The 23,325-nt window shown below is 35.4% G+C and overlaps 1 protein-coding gene across 1 annotated transcript in view; it reads right to left on the bottom strand.

Annotated features, from left to right (window-relative positions):
• Positions 1-23,325, bottom strand: part of GABBR2 (gamma-aminobutyric acid type B receptor subunit 2) — a gene marked incomplete at both ends in the record, with an annotated part of 491,928 nt that overhangs the window by 131,092 nt on the left and 337,511 nt on the right. The window contains one exon of the mRNA XM_084306998.1: positions 15,014-15,121. Within this exon, the coding sequence (XP_084163124.1) occupies positions 15,014-15,121 (108 nt within the window). The remainder of the gene's footprint in view (positions 1-15,013; positions 15,122-23,325) is intronic.

The following is a 23,325-nucleotide window of genomic DNA, read 5'->3' as shown; positions in this document are numbered from 1 at the left end:
GTATACAATCCCTATATTATTTCTACTCTTACACAAATAGCAAATCAGATAAAATACACTATAAGTGCATTATTTCATTTGCAAAGTTGTAAGTGTGTTTAAAATACCAGGCTTAAATGATTCTTGTGCCTATGTTTCTGTTTCTTTAAATGAACTTATGCTTCTGTTCCTAATGAACACTCGTACAATATTCAAAAGGTATTACCAAATTGTTTTAACATGAACAAATCCACATACTTTTCTGTAATTTTCTTTCTAAGAAAGAGTTGGTTTAATCTGAATGAAATATTCAAAAACATTAAGTCTGAGAGGCTTAAAAAAATGTGATTATTTCAGTTCAATTTGATAAACTTGTTAAGATTTTGAAAATGCTTTACAAAGCCAGTAGTGTCAGCTAATCTTAATATAGGCTAGACTGCTATTCCTGCCTAGAATAAAATTGTATTTGCATTGAACTCCTATCAAGCTTAAGGAAAGGATAAAAATAAATACAATTTGAAATAATGTAAGAAAGTTAAAAAGTTTTTTTTTTCATATTATTTAGAGAGATGCATTCCTGATTTTGACAGAAGTTTCTGCAGTACTGTACACCACTCTATTAAACTGCTAGTTTATTTTGTGATACATTTGGAGTAAATTAAGTGTAAAAATAAGGCTAGAAATCAGAATGATTTAAAGGACTTGAGGCACTATTTTCATTTAGTGAGACCAGATATTTAAATCCATGTAGCCAACAACATCAGAAAGGACCAGAAAACTATACTTTTCAATATGTTTGCACAGGTAATGAAGCAGCATGTCCATCTCATCAGTGCCCTCATCAGAGAGGGAGGGTGAAGGGAAAAGATGCAACTTTCGCTGTGTTTTGTCTTACTGTTGAACTGTGTTGTAAAGAGAACTTTGCAAGGAAAAGGTGTCTTGGTGGTAGCAAGAGGTTGTTGCAATGTATTTTCTCATTAAACTAAAAGGAAAGCAGGTATTGAATCAAGATTCTCTGTATCTGGTCTTCTTTGGGAAACCACAAGTATGCCTAACCTTTAAGTTGTTTACAAAGTTACAATCAAAGCTGAAAAAAAGGCTGTTAATGACTCAGACTGCCCTCTGTAAAAAATTGCCATTCATTGTTCATCTCTTATCCGATGTCTCTAAACAGGACTTAGGTGAAATATACCTAAGTGTTGCTCCTGGTAAGAGCAGAGACATAAGTTACAAAACCACAGGAAGTCATTTCCTAATATAATTTGGATTTAGATGAGATTTGGACACTTCTGTCCAAATCTGTGATCCTGAAAACAGCTTTCTAATAAAGTTAGAAGTATTTTTTATCAGACAAGCTGTCCAATAGAAAGTTCCACAGCAGGCTTACTAGCAGGAAAAGCCAGTCCTCCCTCAGTCACTACTCCATCAGGGTCCCTTTGGGAGTGTGCTCTCTGTCCCCAGTCCCTTCCCAGTCATCTCTGGACCTTTGGTGCTTTTGCTGGGACACAATACTTTGCTGGATTCAAAGTAGTGCTGTAGATGGTCCTTCCTATGTTCTTGCCCAGAAATCAGGGTAAGTGTTACTCTCAGGCTATGATTTGCAAAGGAACTCATATTATAGACAGAGAGAGAGGCAGCCCATTGTCCTCCACTGGATAGATTTTAAGAGACAACCACTTCTTTGAAAGCAAGAATGTGTCCTTCACAGGAGGAGTCATTCATTACATCTAAAGCCTTTCCCTCCACCTGCCCTGAGATCCAATGGGCTGTACAATTCAAGAATTACCCCTCACAGTCTCACCGTTCACTAACTCACCAAGCCAAGTGCATTGAATCTTACATACTCTTGTGAGCAACATGAAAGGATTATAAAATCATAATCTCTTTTCAAATTGCACCCAGAGGGTCACATTACAACAACTAGAAGTTAACCAATGTAGCAGCTACCCTTGATTCATACTGAATCCATGCAGAATTCACCCATTTTGCAGTATTTTATATTTTTCCTAGGATCTTGGTCTCATCAAGGATCTGTTCAGAAAATATACATGCTAATATACATGTATTTGTGTGTATATACTTATATGGAAGATTTTCACATTTATCAGAAACATTAATCTTTAAGAATTAACATTTTAATTAAGGTATTTCTTACTTTCAGGTACTGCTATCTTTCCATTGTAATGAACAGATATACTCTAAAGAACTTTCATTACCTGTTTCTGAAACATCTGAAAAAATTCATACAGGAATTCTTGTTCTACAAACTTCCCAATGTACCAGATTTTAAAATTGCTCTTAAATGGCAAGCTAATTTATTTTACTGGCATATATTGGTTGGTCTTTCTTTGTAATTGATGGTATTTATTTTATTGAAGTTGGCTGTTTAACCATTAGGTGTCTGGCCTCAGTCATTAGGCAGTGGGCAGAGAAAGAAACCTTCAAAGGAGAATCCAGCCCACCTACTTCAGGTACAATTTCAGATCAGAGAAATGAGTGTTCTGAAACGTGTCCCTTTCTACTCATCCTTTGTCATAAGTTTTTGAAGACCATTAACTTCAGCTAAAGATATGCATTTGAGAAATTTAAGCTATATGGAAAGAATCTGTCAGAAATGTTTCCCTGTGCTCTACTGACCCAGAGAAGTCCCTTGTAAAACAAACACGCACACACACACAAATAAATAATAATAATAATAATAAAGCAACATAAGCAAAACCAAAATCAGTAATGACACCTTATATTTCCAATTAAAATAGTTAACATTTCTGTTGGGACAACAAGAACAGGTAAAAAAAGAGGCATCTAACCCACTGCCTTCCCAATTTTTACTGACTATTTTGATATTGAAACTAGTGTTGCATCAGATGCAGATTTACTAAGACCTAACAATGTTAATCAAAGTAGTACATCAATATCAGAAGCAAAAGAGTGAAAGGAGACTATTAAAATCAGCAATACTGATAAACCACTCATAAGCATGGTCAAAAGGCATTGCTATATCTGACATTATCACTTCATATTGCTAAGCACCCTTTCTTGATCATGCTCATCTTTTATTTGCATCTGATCAGATCTGACTAGTACATATCTGATAATTCTTAGCCTTTTTATTTTTCTCTCTCTCTTTTTTTTTTTTTTTTTTTAAATAATATTTCCCTGTTAGAGAAAATAGAAGCAGTAATACAGCAAACAAAAGAGCTTTTGCTTGGATACCTCTTGGAGCATTTTTTTTCCTGCATTTCATTGTGAATGGACATTTTCTATACAGAAGGGGAAAGGTACATAACAGCAGCTGTCCCAAGTAGCAGGTGTTATTCATCCTTTACTTCTGCCAGACAGCAAACTGCCAGGATGAAGGCAAGGAAAAGCAAGTCTATAAGACAACCTGAGCAAGTGATCTGTAACGAGCGCTGTAAAACACTGCGCTGCCAATGTTGCATGCAGGGTAAACAGGCTGAAAGCAGGCCTCCTGAAGCCACCTCACACATGCAATGTGATCCAGCTTTGTACTTTGCAAAACTGTTGCAGTAATGCAGCTCTCCAGCAGGACTCTTCACCAAAACACTACATTTTCAGAATCAGACATTGAGTTTCAATTGTTTTTTAAATTGGAGGCCAAATCAATGGGTACTTGACTCAGTCAGTGGTGTTGACAGCACTGAATTCAATGTTACCTTTACTGGAAGAAATGGGGTAACCCCATTTCTCTCTCACATTACGTTAGAATTTCCCAATGTTATATATATATTTATGTATATATATAGTCTTTTCATGCTTAACACCTACCTCAGTGAAATTATTTTAGACTGCAGGAAGGGAAAAAAAAAGATCTTAATATCTTTGTATGTGAACACTGTTGGGGAGAAAACATAAATGCTAACCTATGTTGGAGCTTCTTTTTCCCCCAGACATTTAAAGAGCTTTACTTCTGCAGATGATTAGCAATTTTATCCTCACATACATTTACTCTGCCATTGCCACTGACATATTACTAGCAGCAATTCCAAATGGCCTGCTGATCTCCCCGCTCGACCTGCAGGAAGCCCAGCTTTCCTTAGTGCTAGCCATTACTCACACCCACCAGCACTCCTTAAGTTCAGTACATTCACTCCTTGGGAAACACCAGATGTACTGAAGGAGTCTTGACTCAGATCTTGTGAATCCAACAGAATTTCTCCTGACTGACAAAAGAAAGTCATGAACAACTGAGGCTCCTTACCATCAGATATATCATTCTTCTTTCAGAGGAACATTCTGATTTTTTTCCCCTTTTCACCCTCCTCCTAGCATACAGAAAATCAATCTTGGGAGAAATGCATAGTAGCTAATAAAATCCATTTTTAGGAGTGCTCCTGACTTCTTGCTGAAGCCAAGCTCTCATACAGCAGCATCTGTGAATAATATTTTCTACCATCTGTGATTGGATAGGTGAATCTGTCTCATCCTGGCAGATCTTCCCACTGTTATAAATGCCATTGCTACCAGTCTGGACTATATATCTGGATATAAAGCTATTTGTCTTCAAAATAAATTCACTCAGAACAGAAACTGCTAGGCCATTTTTTCTTCAGCAATATTACTATATGAGCAAATGAAACTTTTCTTCTTTTCTGAAAACTGCTGGCTTAGTGACCATGAAGAGAAGTTCAAGATCAAAGACCTTATCTGCCCTGGACTCAGCAGTCTGAACACAGAAGATGTGAAATCTGTCTAAAGCTCTGGGATGAAGCTTCTGCTCATTAAACTCAGGGATTTTCTCAAACTATCACAGGCTGTACTACCGGCCACGGCAATTTCAAATGCTCAATTGTTTGTTTGTTTGTTTGTTTGTTTATTTTCACAGAACCTATATGATTTTTGTTGTTGCTGTTTTGTTGCTCTTGTTTGTTTTCTAAAGCACATCCATTTTGCTTTGCAGGACCATATCCTCAACCAGTGTATGGGATTAACAGGTAATTTGGCAAACAACAGCAAGAAATAATTAGACTTGCTTTTTGTGGTTAAGGCTAAGGAAAACTTTATTTTGTTATTTCTTAACTCATTAGAAACTTTGTATGTAAATGTAGTCTTTTCATATATGACATGGACCTTAAAGCCAAAATATGTTCTAAACCAAGACCAAAGACTCATATGTGAAGAAGACTTCTCCAGAATGCAACATTAGGTTTGTAACCTCTGAGTTTCACAAAAAGCTTCCCAACATGGATTCAATACTTCATTTCCTCCTGGGTGTTTTGTTGTTGTTGTTGTTTGTTTGTTTGTTTGTTTTTATTAGAGTTACTTCGTTACCAGGAACCTCCTTTTTATCAGAATAAAGTATCTTTGAATTTAAAGGAAGATCTATGAGCTTTTTATTATTTATTTATTTGTTGAATTCATAGAAACATAGTTTCTATGGGAATATTTTTGTATCTATTTACAGGCTTTAACATATTTTTTTTTGTTATTTTTCCTTAAAGAAATTTATTTTTGCCTGCTGAGAAGGTATTTCTACTTTCTTTTATGCTTTTTATCCACCCTTTCTAGTTCAGTTGACAGATCCATCCCTTGTCTTCTGAAACTTAGTTGGATGAACACAATGCAACTTTTTTTTTTTTTTTTAGCTGTCCCCTCCCCAAACTCCTGGGAAGGAATATAGAGGGAAAACCCATTTAAAAGATCCCCCTGTGAAGCTTGCTAGACTTTATTCAATGAAATGAATAGCAATTAATGAAGTCCTTGCAAATCTGAAACCCAGTGTTCCTCTCCCTGGTACATTCAGACTGAGCAGAAATCATGCCAGTAAGAGCCCTACCTCTGAACTAGAGGGAGAAAAAATAACAGAGTTTGTGGGAAAAAAACATATGATAAAGCCTACAAGGCTGGAAAAAAATGGACCTTTGCCTTTAGGATATTCTGTCACATAAATTACCCTTTAATTTCTCCCAGTATGATTAACAAACACCTTAGGGTGGCTCCCTTCATTCAGTGGGTCAGCACAGATGGAATGGTGCCACAAAAATTATGATGGAGAGTTAATGGTAGGTGAGCTTTGTCATATGTGGGCAAAGGGCCATCTATCTTTCAGTTATTATAGCCATTAATATTTTAAAGAACTATTCTGTAATACATTCTTAATTTCTATTGTGTAATGGAATGAGGAAAAGAGGACTATTGAAAACACATCATGCACTTGTTCCTAATAACTCCACAACACTTTTTCAACAGCTATTAACATATTTCCTATTATAGGTTCTATGATTAGTATTGGGAACACTTTTCACATTGCAATTATAGTTTTAATGAGTGAATGCTAACATTTTAAAGAACATACTTTATACCAGCAAGCTTTTTTGACCAAGTCACTGGTAGTAAAAGTGGAGCTTAAGAAATTTTACTCTCTTAGAGGTACCTCAATTTAATTAAAAATGTGCATATCTACTTTAAAAATATATATGTATGTGTATATATATATATATTTTTTTTTTTTTCTATGATGATATACTTTGACCTCTTCAGTTTGAGAACTTTATGAGTTTTACTGCTTTCCAGGGTAATGGAGTGCCTGGTACTACTGATAGTAATGGTCAATTGGATATGATCAAAAAGCTTGTTATTCAGAATTCAGTAGCTGCAGCCACTAGCCTGTTAAACGCACACATTCCTAGAACATTTCCTCTTTGCTGTGTTGTGCTCAGAATAATTTCAAAGCATCTTTGAGCAGTTTTACCTTCTCAGTCAATGCACTGAAAATATATATGTTTTGTCTCCACACGTTGCTGCTAAGTGGAAGTATCCAGTTAGATGATACCTTACTGCTTTTCTATCATACAAAAGATAGCAGGAACAAGCATAGGGAGCAGATTTTACAAATTTTACAGAAGGTAGAGAAGGAGAGGGATTCAATGCCAACTTTAAAAAGTTGAATCTTTGAACCTCAGTTATTGCCACAATACACTGGAGAATCCATGAGATGATTATTATAATGATTATTATTATGATTATTATAACATTTTTAATTTAATCATAGAGGGCACACAGTGATATTATATAGCTACTTTCACAAAACTCTCTTTGAAAGATAAAAATGAAAAACACTAGTATTAAAAAAAAAAAAAAGTGCTAAAAAATCCAATTTGACACTATTAGAATCAAACCACTCTTGCTATATAATCTTTCAGAGAAGAGCCTTAGAAACGGACATTATCACTGTGGTTACTTCTGTATGCTGCCATAAGTAGAGCTAAATAGACTTTCTTGAGAAAGCTCCACATCTTGTCCATATAGCAGATTAAATTTACCTTTGAGAGAAATGCATCTGTTGAGCTGAAGATTGCATGGGCCCTTACTATGGAGGAATTTCTACCAGGGATGTGAATCCTCATTAGTGCTAAAAGGGATTCCAATCTTTAGGAAAAAAGTACACAAAGGATTTGAATGGTCTAGAAGAAATGTTCTGATTTTGTTTGAGATAACATTAAAATATCTAGACTTTAATATTTTCCTTAATGAACAATTCTGTGGGAAAGCATACTACATCGTTACCAAATAGCTAGGGACATCAATGCACTTGATTACATTTACAATCCAATTTCAAGCTATTCAGGAATAAATTGCCTCATACTGTATAGCGACATGTTCTTTACTTCTCTGTCATCCATTAGACTCATAATACATAGAAATTATAGTTGTAGCACCATTTATGAGCACTTATGTTTCATACAGAGTTTTCACTGTTTTCATTGCTACTGAGGTTTAGCCTTATCAAATTGTACCATGCAGAAATTTACATACATAAATTACTTCAAAAGCAGATTTTTCTTCTAGATGTATAGTTCATTAGCTCAACTTTTTTTCTGTGACAGGAGCTTGAGATTTAGCTCCCCAGTCCAGATTTATATGAATGTAAATTTTAGAAATGTGATTCCTATTGTTCCCTGGCTGACATTTTGGCTGATCAGTTCTTACAAAAATAGGGATGTTTATTTTACATCTAAATATGGGTTCTAGGATTTGGAATCTTTGGACTTAAAATTTATTGTTATTGCTATGGGGGGAGTAATAAAATAATTTAGTTTCTACTTGTATCGCTTTAGAAAGCACTATATCTGTATATGAATAACTCAGGAAGCAGTACTTAAATAATTTATACAGCACTATAAGTATCATGGATTATTTGGTCCAGTGGCAAGTATTTACAATGGAAAAACAAACAAACAAAAAACCACAAACATAAGCAGATTTCAAACTGCTGTCTCCTTTCTTACTCTCAAAGAATGACCAATAACGTTGAACTTTTCTTTAGGTACCCATATGCTGTTTCATTTTCAGCAGATGGCCTGTAATAGATTGTTGTACTGTTGGTATGGTTACATAAAGCAACTTACTGAATCCTGACACATCTCCTTTTCAGACTTATGATCTCTCATATATACTTAGTGAAATACATGTCTATCTATCCTAAGGGAAACCCAACACATAGCTTTTTGTTATACACACAAAAAGCTGTAGCTACTTTGGAAAAAAAAAAATGCCTTAGAAAAGTATAAATACTTAAAGTCTGAAAATTGACCTGGAGGAATGTTTTATAGTAGTAGTTACAAAGAGAACTGATTAGGTAATATGGTCTACACTCACGCTAATAAGAAAGAGTCATGTTTACAAATGCACTAAATAAGATGTAGCCTGTGAGGCTCTTACCTAAACAATATAATCTGGAAATTCTACTTTATCTATTTTTAAGTGACTAAGACAATGAGTGTTGTTAAAAACCATCTGGGGCCTTTGTGAGAAAGACTATAGGTTTCAATAAATTATAAACTCCATAGATGGCTTGAAAAAAAAAAACAAAACAAAAAAAAAAAAAAACTGTAGAAAAGTTTATAACTTGAGATTACACTTATCCTATAAACTTTTTTTTTTTCTTTTCTTTTTTCCAAAGGTTTTCAAGTGAGAGAAGACGATAGTAATAAACAGAGACAAGTTGTGAGGAGAAGGTAGCAGCAAATCCTCTTGTAAGCATGTGGCTCCCAGCTGCTCTCTTCTCTCTGTTTTCTCCCGCAGGGAAGCTCTGTGCAGCTGCAGCTCCTGACAGTTTCAGTGTAGCTGGTACTATGGGGTGACAGCACACAGCCAGCTGCTGCCCACTCTGGCTGGAGGAGATGCTCAGAACAACCCATGTGGTCTGCTCTCCACAGAGGACGTGAATGGTCTCTTGCCCCTTCTACTCTACCATGCTTCTTCATTTACGGACCATTAAGGCTATGAATTGGGGAAGACGGATGGCTAAACGTGGGTTAAAAAGAGTGGGAAAGCAATGACCTAAAAAATTTGAGAAACCCCACTCTGCTCAACTCAGATAATGAATTTACCTCTGAAAAACGGAATCCTACAAGTGTGATCTTCCTCTGAAAACTGTACTCTGAGAGAGCTAAAGCATAACAAATCATTCTGGCAAACCCAGAAATTAATCTTTTTCACGAAGTTAGCACTTAACTGTTGTATACATGGGTCCAGCTTTCTCGGAACTCTTTTTCATTATGTATTTTTTCTGTTTTAAGTGAAAAAGACTCCAGCAGAAAGCTCTCTCTTTCATTATACATGTGCATGCCCAGAGAAGACTCACTGTGTATGCCCAGTAACACTGGCACCCTGCAGAAAATTAAGGCTGCACTTGTGTCCTATAATGCACATGGGGGAACAAATGTACACTGTAGAGATCTCAGTATTAGCAAGCTGTAGGTTTTCAATGATTGACTTTTTAGCCACAGTATCAGCCTTCTGACATTTTCACGAGTCCATTCTTTTTAAAGAAATTGAAGAGAAAGAGAATCCAATTAAACGTAGAACTGCATGCATCAGCAAAATGAACCTTTAGAACTTTGCACACCTCATCAGCTTGAGCTAAAAGAGTAACTAGCAGCTATCACAAGCTGTACAACAGCGTAGCAGGAAGACAAGGCACATATTTTGCCTGTAGGTTTTATGGATACATAGTAATAGAAAAAAAAAGAAGGTTGAAACTCTAAAACCGTGTTCAGTCTTTATGCTCTGAGAAGCAGCCCACAATTCCGTACAACCACTGGAGTCAGTCCTAATTTCAACTTTTTCTTCCCTCTTATTTCTTTCTAAATCCTACGGTGCTTCCCCCTTCTGGTCTCTAAGATGTCCCTAATATTCAGATCCACCATCCTGCCTCTAAATTTCAATACTAATCTAATTCCAAACCAGATCTGGTCCCTCAGCTAGAGTTTGCTGCCTGAATCAGGCTCTCAATTGTATTTTAACTCTCAGGGAATTGTTATCCAAATTCAGTTTTCCTTCATTTGCTCCTCAACTCATTTTCTCAATCAATAATTCCAATCTTTTCTTTATTCTTTTCATCTGGACAGGATCTGGTTCTTTCTGAAGCCCTTAGTAGAGAACCTCATTTCTCATTCTCAAACCTTTCCCTGCTCCATATCTCGCAGCCCTGCAGTTCTCATGTAGTGCCAGGCTCCCTTCTCCAAGCTAGCATCAACAGAAGAGTCTGTACAAACTCCTATCCATCTTTGCAATACACAAACACCACAACCCTCTTCAGAAGTCTTTTAAGGACTTAGTAGGTTGAACGTAAGATTTTAAGTTTGCCACAGCCTAGCTTCAGACTGACGGGCATAGGTAAGTCAAGTCAGACCTGTAAGCCATTTTTCTCTCCTGTGGCTGTTTGTAACTTTCTAACACTGAGGGAGTACCCATATCTTGTTGTCAGTACTTGTTATGCTTTTAACCCTTTATTACCTGCAAGAAAGGTATGAAGAGTGTACATATAAGAATAGAGAAAAACTTACAAGATATCATCAAAGAGCAGGATAATGTTGGCTAAATTGTAGCAGCAGAAGTCTTAAGAAAAGATGCTGTTATACATCTCCTCATGCAATTATATTCTGCATTTACCTTGTAACAACATTGTCAACATAAAGACATATGTCACCAGAATTCTACAGTGGTATTAACAGAATTCTACAGTGGTATTAACAACTAGGCACATTTACAGTATTTTGAGTGGAAATTAAACACAAAACATCCCTTCCTTGATGTCATATTTAAAGGATTGAGTACAAATAGACAAAGCTACAACGTACTGTTATAGGGAAGACAAGCTTACTATAGCAACATCAACAGAGAAGTATTATGCTTTTGAATACAAAATGCAGCAAGCAACATCGTGGCCCAGATTATAATGCTTTATTGTAATCACCTACAAATGGGAAATATTTGTCTTTGTAGGCGCAGAAGATATAAAACGTAAGGAGCCTTTAAAAAACACTGACTTGAATTCGTTACTGTTCTGATATTTTCCAGAAGTCAATGGTCTTTATTTGGCATGCTGGGTCTGTGCCACGCAGAATTGCTTTAAAGACCCCTAAGACCTGCCATTCTAGGGACCATCAAAAACCGCTCCCATCAAAAAAAGATAACTTCATAACATTCTAAATTTCACCAGAATGGCTGGCTTCTTCAGATTGCTCACATGGCTTCACCAGAACACCACGAGTACTCCCACCACTGATAATCCCTTCACTTTCCTCTTAGCCACAGCCAGTCCTTCTCTGCTGGTGAGCATAAAAGCAATCCCCACCTCCCAATGAGCAGTAGATATTCTGCTGTCAAAACCAACAGAAACGGATTTACTGAAAACAGAATTGTATCTCCTTTATGAATGTTATGGTTATTTTTAATCCATTCTACTTTCCATTATCTCTACTAACCTGTTTAAAAATAAAACTAATTTATTTTCCCCTACTGCTTTTGTTATTTGCATTTAACAAAAAATTGATTCCCTTGCACCCCTCTGTTTCAGATCAAATTAATAAAAGCTAAAATTAATACATTTTTAATTTGCTTCCTTTGAGCCCTAGCAAGATTAAAGATGGTAACAGTACATTGGGAATCTTGAAAAATTTTTCAGTTAGCAGCCTGATAGAAGAAGGAGTGTATTCTGATTTTATTTTTTTGGTAACATACAAGTAGATTTATAAATGGGTGAAAATAAAAGAGAATTCTGAGAGATAAATAAAGAGAAGTTAATACATATCTTCACCTAATTCAAGACATTGTAAATCATTTAGTTTAATTTCCTACTGCACTAGTGGTAAATAGTAGTAAAATGGTGTAACAGTGGAATTATTTAACATTTATTATTTAACAGGTCCAACGTTTCCTTGAACACCCACAGGGACGCTGACACCACCACTTCCCTGGGCAACCCGTTCCAATGACTGACTACTCTTTCTGAGAAGAAATGTCTTCTATATTCTTCTTTGCCTTATTTAATACCCACTTCCATGAATTGAATTAATATTTTCAAGTGTAACAGTGAGATACTTCCCCACTGCTAAAAAAAAAAAAAAAAGAAAAAAAATCAGTTTGCAAATTTTCCTGATGAAAAGGATGACAGGCAAAAGTGGTATACCTAAATGTAGAATTTTACTAACATACCTGTAGGTGGAAACTGAACTGACCACAAATGAACGGGATCCACAGTGTTTAAATAATTTGGAACTTTGTACTCCTTGTATTGAAATGCCAGCCTGCTCTGACATGGCACAGCTAGTTCAAAAAGCATTAATGTGGTGTTTGTTTTTTCCCCACACAGAACTACCATTGTCTGTTTTTTGTTGGTGTTGGTATTTTTTTTTTTTTGTCTGTGTAGATACTGTTTGTGAAAATTTGTATTGTCTGTGCTTCAATAGATACAAAATGCTTTGTCTGTAAACTATGTCTACTGAAAACGGAAATATCCTTGTAATATATAAGTAAAGAATGCCATGGGTTTGAATCAGCTCTTAAATACACTTTTACCTATCCTGGAAAATCAAAACCAGAAATTGTATCAACAGTAAGCATTTATTGGGGATAGATAATTTGTTTTGATTTTTCTTTCAAGAAAGCTGTTTTTCATGCCTGTGTTCTAGAACAATATATAAAAAAATGCAAACCAAGGTTATTCTGCGGAACAGCCATTCTTCATAATTTACAGAACCAAGTGCATTATTTACTTAACCTCAGTATATTTAATAACACATTCTAAAACCTTGTTTTACTTTGAGTGAGTTTTTTACTTTGAGCTTGAATAACTCATTGCTCAGCACCCTGACTGGAAATTTATCATCCTTACACTGTGTAGTGTCTTTTTGATTGACCATGAACCCTTTTTAAATTACAGCTTTGAAAAAAACATTTGCAGTTTGCAATTGCTGATGGGCTCCTTGAGGAACAGGTACTATATAGAATTTGAGGATGTTTAATTAACAGACATTGAGTATTAATGTTGAGTAGCAACTTGAAGCTCTAAAATGAAAAGTTTTCTTAAAAAATAACAACAACAACAACAAAAACAAACGAACACACACACGCACAAAAACATAAAGCAAATACTTAGTGAAAGTCCATTGAAATAACTATTCATTCATTTTTGGAAAAGCGTGTTTTATAGAAATGATAAAATTTTCAAGATAATAAAGTTTATTAAGTAAATGTTTTGATGTTAAACTGGCAGTATTTTGTGTAACCACTGTTTTACAAGGATTTGTACCAATATAGCTAAAGGCATCTTTACAATATAAAATTTAATTTTTTGAGAATGAAATGGCTTGGGTGAAAAGTTTTTAATACAGGAAGTCTAAGATTGTTAAATATATATATATATATATAGGCCTATATATATAGGACTGTGGTAGCATAAACTGGTATATTATAATGGGCTCTTTGCACAGGTGCACAAAGGGCAATCTCCGCTTTCATCCATCCAGGGTATCCTGGTTTTGGTACAGACATTACTTTTAATTTTAATTAATTTTAAGATATCAGTTATTTATTCTTCTTTATTTTATACATTGAAATATATTTAGTATTTAATTAACAAATATTTAAATAGACCTGTTCTAAGATAATAGTAGGGGGAAGGACCTGGTGGTTGTCTGATAATGTGCCAGGGCACTAGGTTCAGTCCCAGCCATGGCATTTACTTCCTTAATAACCCGAGGCATAATAAATCCTCTCAGAAACTGAGATAACTCTCCTTCAATTTGCCTCAGGCCAAAATCTTATTAGGTCAAAAGGTGTATCCCATAGAGATAGTGACTCCCAACATGTATCAGCTATAGAAACATTATCATAGGCAACAACAAGATACAGCTCTTCCATGACCACACCTTGAACAGAGAAATCTGAGTAAGTTTTGCAACATTATTTTATTTAGTTTTGGTATAAATGCATCTTCATCACTTATTAGAGAAAATACATTCAGCTGCATATAGGAACTGTGTTTGGCACTATCTTTTACTCTACAGTAATATTTTCTCTCTCTTTTTTTTTTTTTTTTAATGCATTAACATGATTTCTATTCACCAGTTTTCCCATTTCTAAAAGAAACCATGTGTTCAAAAGTGCTTCACGTGCAAAAAGGAACTCCATGGGAAAAATAAAAAATGAACAGTATAGACATGAAGTGTTGTACTTTACCTAAGCCTAGCCTAGCTGTTCACAGAAAATACTACATATCCAAAGTGCCTGAGATAACTCCTGTGGTTTATTTTTGATCAGTCTGAGAGAAAGCTTATGCAATTTCAATCAAAATTAGAAATAGAAATCTACATAAGCATCACTTTCTCTTGCCTCCTCCTACCAACCCACGAGAAACTTATATGTAATATCTATATCCTAAAGAGACATATACAAAAAGCTTTTCATAACTGCTATGAATCTAGCAGAAACAGAATTCTGGATGTTGAAACCACATAGTAAATAAGAATGAGGACAGAATGCAACTCAAAAGGTTAGAGCTGCCTCCACTGTCCACCTCTTTACGTGGAATGAAAGGCTGTGGATTGATTCCAACTGTCAGACTAAAAAGAAGATCAAGAAAGCCCCATTACCGAACTATTCAGGATATTTGGATGTGACACATGAACAGAGTCAGCACTAGTATGGCAATCCAGGAAACACAGCAAAACAGTTAGAAAATGGTATTAACAGATCAATGAAAAAAAAAGAGTTTACTTCCCCTCACCTTTTTCTTCATTTTTACGTTTTTGAAAATTGCGTGAACTCTCCACGTTTTTGCAAACATTGCTCCAAATGCAGTTGTATATCCCACTGTAAGAATCCATGTTCGAACCTAAAAAAATACATATATAAAAAAAAGACAAAGACATTTTATTTTCAGTAGGTAATGTGGATATTACCGTTTGAGCCTATTTTTTCTTGACAGTTGAAAAATACTCAAAGAACTTAATAAAAATGTTGACATTTCAAAATTGTCTCATTTATTGTTTTCTTACTTTTCTTCTTCCTCCATCCCCTTTCCAAGTGTAACAAATCTAGAGGCTGAATTCACAATCTCTTCCATATATAACAGCACAACTCAGTTAACTCAGTTACAATATTGTACTTTTTTTTTTTTTCCCCACTTTTATTGTGTTCTGTGCAGGCAGAAGAAGGAACCAGTGGAGGAAAACAAGAGACAGAGACTATAAAAACTACCTGGGGAGCTAATATTAACAGCAACATTTTGAACAGAACAGAACAGAGAAGTAAAAATGTCATTCAGACTAAATAAGAGGAAATTGTACTATGTGTGGTATGTAGCACTGAAAGCAGATCCCTAGCATACCAGAAAGATATGAAAAACTGACCTTAAAGTTATTCTGTAGGTAAAAGAGGAAAGACAAAGCAACAAAGCCTAGGTGGGCAAGCCTCAGGGGCAGGACCTGAATCAAAGACAATATATGCATTATGGGTCTAAGAAAAAGGAGATGTTGAGCTCACATAGAATGATAAACTGATGGAACCCTAAGGCAGCTACAGGTTTGAGATAGACCTATCTAGATATTTTCCTTATACTGAATTTCCCAAGGAAATACAGAAGATTAAAAAACAAACAAACAAACAACAATGAAACAATAACAACAACAACAACAAAAAACTTTCAGAGTTGTAGCAAGCTCTGCAAAGCCTACTCTAGTTCCTTGGAAGTTTCTATTTTCATTGCCCTGGAGGTCTGGTTGTTTAAAAGTTTTTCTGCCCTGAACAGATCTCTTTTCCTTCCCAAAGAGGGACCAGAGACTACAGAGCGTAGCAGGTGAAAGATCACACAAGAGGCACAGAAAGAAGCTGGAAACATACAACTGAATCAGGGTGCCTGAAAAATCACCAGGAGAATAATCTCCTTGTTCCTCTGGAGACTGCACCTGGGGCACCTGTCACGATGGAGCACTGCACAAATGTGAATCAAGAAGTAAGAGTAAAATGTACTGTACAATGCAAATGAAAAAACTGTGGGAGAGACAATGGCTAAAGAGAGGGAAGGCAAACCTAAAAAAGGGGAAAGCAAGCCTTGTTTCGGCCATGTTAACCATGCATCCTTGGCCATTTGAGCTGTTTTTTTTTGATTTAAAAAAATCCGATATGTTGAAAAAAGGACAGTGAGAAATATATATATTTATATTTATATAAATATATGTATATCTTAATTGGCAACCAGATTAATTTTACATCTGAGTTCTGGAGAGTTTGAGATTTTCAATTTACAACTTCAGGATCTGCTTGTTGATGGCAAACTATGTGCTGCAGGAAGATCCAGAACTTGGAATCTAAGATAAGTATTAAGAATAATGTAAATGTTTAACTTCTAAGTACACATCATCTATTTTTGCCTTTCCAGAGATCATCAGCATTTTCATTCTCATATTAAAAACTGTTTCTTTCGTCCCCCATAATTTCTGTGGAGTAGAGATTCTTATTTCTAGTAAGCATTGGTGATAGGATATCAAGACGGAAAACATAGAAAAGACCCACTCAAAAATTTTGCTAGAGCAATAAGAGTAATCAAATAACTACAGTTCCTTAATATAAATAAATAAATAAATAAATTCAGTTAATTACATATGGTCAGCAATAGTGAATTAGGGAGAGGAAAGTACACATAAAACAAGTGCCTTGGATTTTGGCAAAGAGGTATACATGTGTGTGGATACCCAAAACTGAGAAGGCATACACCACCAAACTGATAGCACAAAAGAGCATGTCAACCATTGGTGGGAATAAGCAGTAATGAAGGAATTACCAACGAAGTTTGGAAACAAAGGAGGAGTCATACACATTTATAACAGTGGGAAGAAAGAGGATAGTGCCAAAGCAGAAGTCCTGAGAGACCCAAGGCCAGAAGATGCCTGAATCCAGCAGAAGTGAATGCATGGAGTGCACTGCACAGGGACACACATCTCTGATATGCAGATGTGAACTCAGGGTGTTCTTCCTCACTGCCATGTGCACTAGTACGTTGCAGATATGCACGCAAAGACAGAGAGCACACATCTCCCAAAGGATGCATCTGCACATGGGAACCTTCACTCCCAGAAGAAATGGTGTGCTGTGAACCCATACGTCCTGTGAGCTGTCTGCATGTTACTCAGAGAGTATGTGTCCTGGTTGTGGCTGGCATAGATAATTTTCTTCATAGTAGCTGGTAAAGTGCCATGTTTATTAGAAAATGTTGGGATACTAGTAGAAGACTGTTGATATATTTGTATATATATATTAAAATTTTATAGGCATCTAATGTTGTGGTTTGTCTGTTACATTGCTGATATTGACTCTGACCATACAGCTCACTGACTGCTGGTTAATCATGCCATTACTAAATCAGTAAACCAATCCCAGTTAAATCCAAGCCACATGAGTTTTGCCACCTAATGACATTCTTGACTGCAGTACCATAAAAGAAATCCAAAACAAATTAACAAAAATATAGGAGAACGGATATTTAGGTTGGCAATATATTATATTTAACTTAAATATTTTTTCAAGTCTTTACTCATTATCTGTCATCATACATTATGCTAATAACTTCAGCAAAGCCACAGTCAGACCAACTTTGAGTGATTTAAAAAACACATTTAATATCAACATGTTCTTATTAGCCAGTTACATCTTTTTTAACTTCACATCAACTGAGCTGTGATAACCATACTTAGCATTCAATCTTTTTGCTGCTATTAATAAGTATTCAGCTCTTTTGTGTACAGTTTAGTGATATATTTGGCAAACAGATACATGGTATTTTCATGTCTCTAATAAGATCTCTTTTGTTCTCCCTGAAAGAGTAATTGCCTCTTGGGGATAGTAATAAATTCAATTATGCTCATAATATGTTTCTAACTGGATACTCAGAAAAAAAAATATGTTATTTTTATCACATTCACTTCAAAAGTTTTATGTATTCCTGATCTGGATTATGTAAATTAGAATACTATAACTATTGGCTACATTAGAAATGTTCTGACTTAAAGATATCAGGAAATTTTATCAAAATGAGATCACTATTGCTAAGAATGAGACAATAAGTTTCAGATGAAAATAAATTTTTAATTTTGAAGAAAATGACCTTGAATTTGTCTGCAACAATTCATTAATACAGACAGAAAAATGAAAAATTTAGAAAAATATCAAAAGCCCCTGAAATATATATATCTGCTCTAATGTTTTTCTGAATTTAAAAGAAACTAATACACAATGCATATAATAATCACATTTTATATATATATATATATTCTGAAATGTATTATACTTCCAACTGCCACTCACCTGAAAGGACACAAGAAAACCAACACCAATAATTGGATAGTACGACTCGAGCCTACACTGAATGCCATCACTGTGATGTTATAGATTTGATCTATATCATGAACTCTGTCATGTTGGAACTTTTTAATTATGTACTTGAACAGAAGAGAGAGAAAGATCATGCTCTCCCCAGCAACTCCTCAATAAGCAGGAATTATAACTTGTGCTTTTAATAAATTGCTTAATAGGAGCTCCTAGTTATAGCTGGAAAAGGTAAAAATCTTTTATTTGATAGACAACCCATGTGATCACCACCAAACACTGACAGTGTCTCCACAAGGAAACAGATCATTCTTGTTCATTTTCCAGTGCTAAGAAAAAACACATTGAAAATGAACATCTTGTTCATTTTCTATGGCTAAGAAAAAAACACGACGTTTATTTAAAACAACAAAAAAATCCACCTCTGTCAAATATTAATGTTTAAACAAAATTTGTAAGGTTTAATTAAAGTCACTGCATTTATGAACAAGCGGCCTGCATCTTGTAAAAGTATGAACTATAGCAGTTCTTTTCAATTTTCCTTTGCAACAAAAAGTTTCCATTCTAAGCTTAAGGTGTTTCCATTCTAAGCTTAAGGTGTTTCCATTCTAAGAGGAAAGTGTAAAGACCTTTTATTTTTTATTTTTTTAAGTGAAAGTATTCTTCCACAATGTAATAAACATTAATACCTTAACACCCTAATATAAAGTTACTTCCATGTGAATTGTATTTCCTCTCAACCTTGAGCTTTCACTGAGTAGCCTATGTTTTGAATGCTACTATTTCATACCTTCACAAAAATCAATGTATCCATGTAAAAACTCCACAAACTTATTTGATGTCATAACTTGTTACCTTGGAAAATGGATTGAATTGATTAAATGTATAAAGTTTCACTATTAAAGAAGTTATATTATTTTCCCATATTTGACCACCATTGCACATATATTCAGAAAATCACACAGTTGTGAACTGAAGAATGCCCATGAAGGTGTTGAGCTTATTAAAGCAATAACAAGAATTTCAAGTGCAACTGATTAAGAAAGTGATGTATTTTATTCCTCTATTAAGTTGAAAGAAAAAAAATATTAAAACTGAATGAAATATAGCAACCCATTAAACTGCATATACCACATCTTTTTGTGCTGCAGCTTCAAATTTGCTATATTAATCCAGTTTGCCAATATCACGCAACCAAGAAGATAGTAGAGAAACAGAATGAATAATTTAAATAAACATCAGGAACAAGAATTCCAATATGTGTTGCATAAAAAGCTACAAACACCACCCCTTCACAGATACTTCATTAAAAAAAAATATATAAAAAATTAGTATTTGAATAGTGAACCAGCTTGGTTCTTTAAACAACTTCAGTTAGCAAAATGCTTAGCTTTTGTTCCTGCAGAGGAATCACTCAGATTTAAGATTCTTGAAAGCATCATTTATATTACCTGAAGACCATTATTTTAATGGTTTCATTTAAATAAAAAGGATTTTTATGAAAAAAGCATTTCTTTCATAGGACTAGACACTCCCAGTACCTTCCAATTTAGTTTATGAAATTCAGTCTGGTTTATTTGGGCAATATCAGTAATTAGCAGTTTTACACATGCATAGGGCTGGAAGTTGCAGCACCAACTGAGTCAGGCTGTAGCTGAACATTAGTGCTGAGCTGCTTGGTGGCATCTTGGTACTAGATTTAGGCACTTAAAAGTGACAAACAGGAGAATAAACCATACTGCAGGTTTAGCCCTGAAGAGCACAATTATCTTTAAGTAGGCAATTCTGTTGATTTCTGTGGACTATTCATGGGCTTAAAATTAAGCACCTTCTATTGTTCTTTGCAGACTGGGGACATAAAGGACAATTATGATGAACAAAAGTGTGCCATCTCAACACATTTTCCCTGGGGGCTTGATCCTGTGTCTATTAGCAATGGCAAAATTCCCAGTGTGAGAGCAGGCAGGCCCAAAGAATGAGTTCATCCATTTGAATTATACTTTTCTCATTTATCTCAAACATTTTATGACACATGTTTAGGTCTTTTAACTTATTCTTTAGAATTTGTGTGGCACCAGCACAATTCTCACAAAAAGTAAGTGGCAATAACATTAGAGAATTGAATCCTGCTGTTTTCACATAAATTAGGTACAGTGGCTCTTCACATGCTGTGAAATCTCCTGTAGTGATTTCTTAATATATTTCAGACCATTTTTGAGAGTCAATCCAAGGGTAGTGTAAAATATATTATAATTGCCCACAATTCTATAAGGGGGCTTTAAAACCTAGCTATTGTCCTACTGAAAGAGAGGCAAAATGTTCTAAAAATGCTACCTAAATAAATTGCTGGCAAGGTTGTGGTGTATTTGCTTCAGCATATGAACGATTCTGTTTCAGGGATCTATTCAGCTTTGTAAATTTTCCCTCTACATTTTTTTCCCCAAGAAAATGTCATTTACTAAAATAGAAGCTGATCAGGCTCATGTTAAACTCAGTAACAAAACTGCCTTTGAATGTAATAGGAGTGAGATCAGTCTCGGACTGAACGATGGTTAGGACAATTATGGAATTGATTATACAGAAAAGGGAGATTAAAATTAACAGCTAGACAATTAAGAAGGAAATAAACTAATGAATACACACAAAATGAAAAAGGCCAGACTAAAAATACAAACAAGGGCTATGGTTTCCAAAGACAAAGAAGTAGATTAGGGGTCCAAATCACTTTGCAGTTCAGAATGAGCTGAGTGTCTATCCATTGTTTTTCTTTTTTTTTCACTTTTTTTTTTCACTTTTTTTTTTTTTTTTTTAATTCCTAGGCAAGATTAAACAATTTGAATAAAAGAATTAGGCAAGTATACAGTTCAAAGGGAGGGGTGGGAGGAAATGGGGAGAACCCAAAGCATATGACAATTTCTGAAAAGTATAAAGGAAGACAATAGGGAGTACATCATCAACTACTTAACAAATAGCAAAGCTATGTGTCAGTTAGTAGCCCAGGGTCAAGTGCAAGTGGCTTTTGCCCATAGTACACCAAGACAGACATAAATTTGAGGGGCCCTGCCCAACATTTTTAATTTTTGTCAGATGCCTCCAAAAATTGGTAAACAGAGAAACCTCAAAGTGATGAGGGACAACAAAGCAGAAATAAAGACAAAAGGTTGGTACATCCGCTTCTTCTCCCTGCTTTATCTTTAAAGACCAGCCCCTGCTTCCAGAGCTGCTGTCAGGCAACTCTATGACTTTCAGAGTTTTAGGGAATTGCCCAGCATACCCCTCACGCTGCAGTCTACCCTCTTCCCTAGGAAACAACCCCTCAGAGCTGACTTCCTCCATGCTCCTTGCTGTAATCTGAGTCTGTGTTTGATGAGCACGTTTTAGGATGTCTCTCCACTTTCATGACACTTTATAATCCTAACCTTGCACAGACACAGGATTTCCCAAGAAAAAGTGGAACCAATACGGACCATGGGGTCCACCTCATCTACCTTTTTTTTCTCAGTGGGACATAGATACGAGTATGAAAAATCAGTGAAAAAGCATAAAAGCTTGCCTTTCACTTTGCTACATGATACAGAGTCAGATTTTAAGTATTCACCACCCATAATTAACAATAGTAGACAAACCCTAAGTGCTTCTGAGGATCTGGATACATTTAAAGGTGAATAGTAATTTTTGAAGTACATTTAAAGGTGAATAGTCAAATTTTAAGTACATCTTTGAGAAGATAAGGTCTCTAACATCTACTGTTATCATGAATGCACCTGTTCTCAGAATGTCTGAATGAGAACAACACAAAGTCCAGACAGTCTCACACAGCAGTAGGTAGCTGTATTTTACCAGCAGATATTTCCATTTCTTCCTTCTCTCTCTCTTTCTGTCTCTCCACCTCACCCTACCTCATTGCTTGGCTCTTTCTTTCTATGCAGAATCTCTTTTCAAATGCCTGCATCACAGCTGAGAGCACCTGACTGAAATCTGAAAGCCTGAGAACAACCTGCAACAGATGAAACTGCTGTTGAATACCGCAGGCATACAAAAACCTTAATGCACTCTGTTTACTTTGCCTTTTGTTAAGGCAAAACACTGACAAGTCTCAGTGAGATCACCAGGAATCACAGGATATCTGCCTGGTTTTGGCAATTCATATAAATTATGCTAATTAATGAGTACAAAACAAAGCATGCTTAATGTTAGTGACAGTGTAATCTGGAACATTTCCATCCTTTTACCTTTGATGGAACACCTTTCCAGAACTCCAGAGTGCAAAGGAGACTGAAAGACGATCAATGTCTCCAGAACAGATATCTACTGGAATGGTACAAATCCTATAATGGCCTGTTCCAGATAGATCACTTGCTCCTTCCCTATCAGAAGAGCCAACTGGTGTTTACATGGAATTCTTTGTGTTCCATTTTGTGCCCATTGCCTCTTATTAGCCTTTCATCCCACAGCAGATCCAACTTGCAGAGACATCACTAGTCTTAAATGCAAAGCATGAAATCCCCAGCAGAATATATTACAGAAGTCTAAACATTATGATCATATTTAATATTCTCTCTATTTTAAGTATTCCTGTTTAGTATGTCAGCTTAAACTCTATTCATAGGATATGTCACTGGCATTGCTAATTTTGAGTCTCTCTCTTCCATATAATGAATGCTTTCAATTATTTTTCCACTTGCTTGCATTTTTCCAGTTGGCATCACATCTTGT

This window comes from Netta rufina, assembly GCF_964035555.1.
Source record: "Netta rufina genome assembly, chromosome: 2".
In the NCBI taxonomy this organism is placed as follows: domain Eukaryota; kingdom Metazoa; phylum Chordata; class Aves; order Anseriformes; family Anatidae; genus Netta; species Netta rufina.
This window is presented reverse-complemented; position numbering and strand designations above follow the sequence as displayed.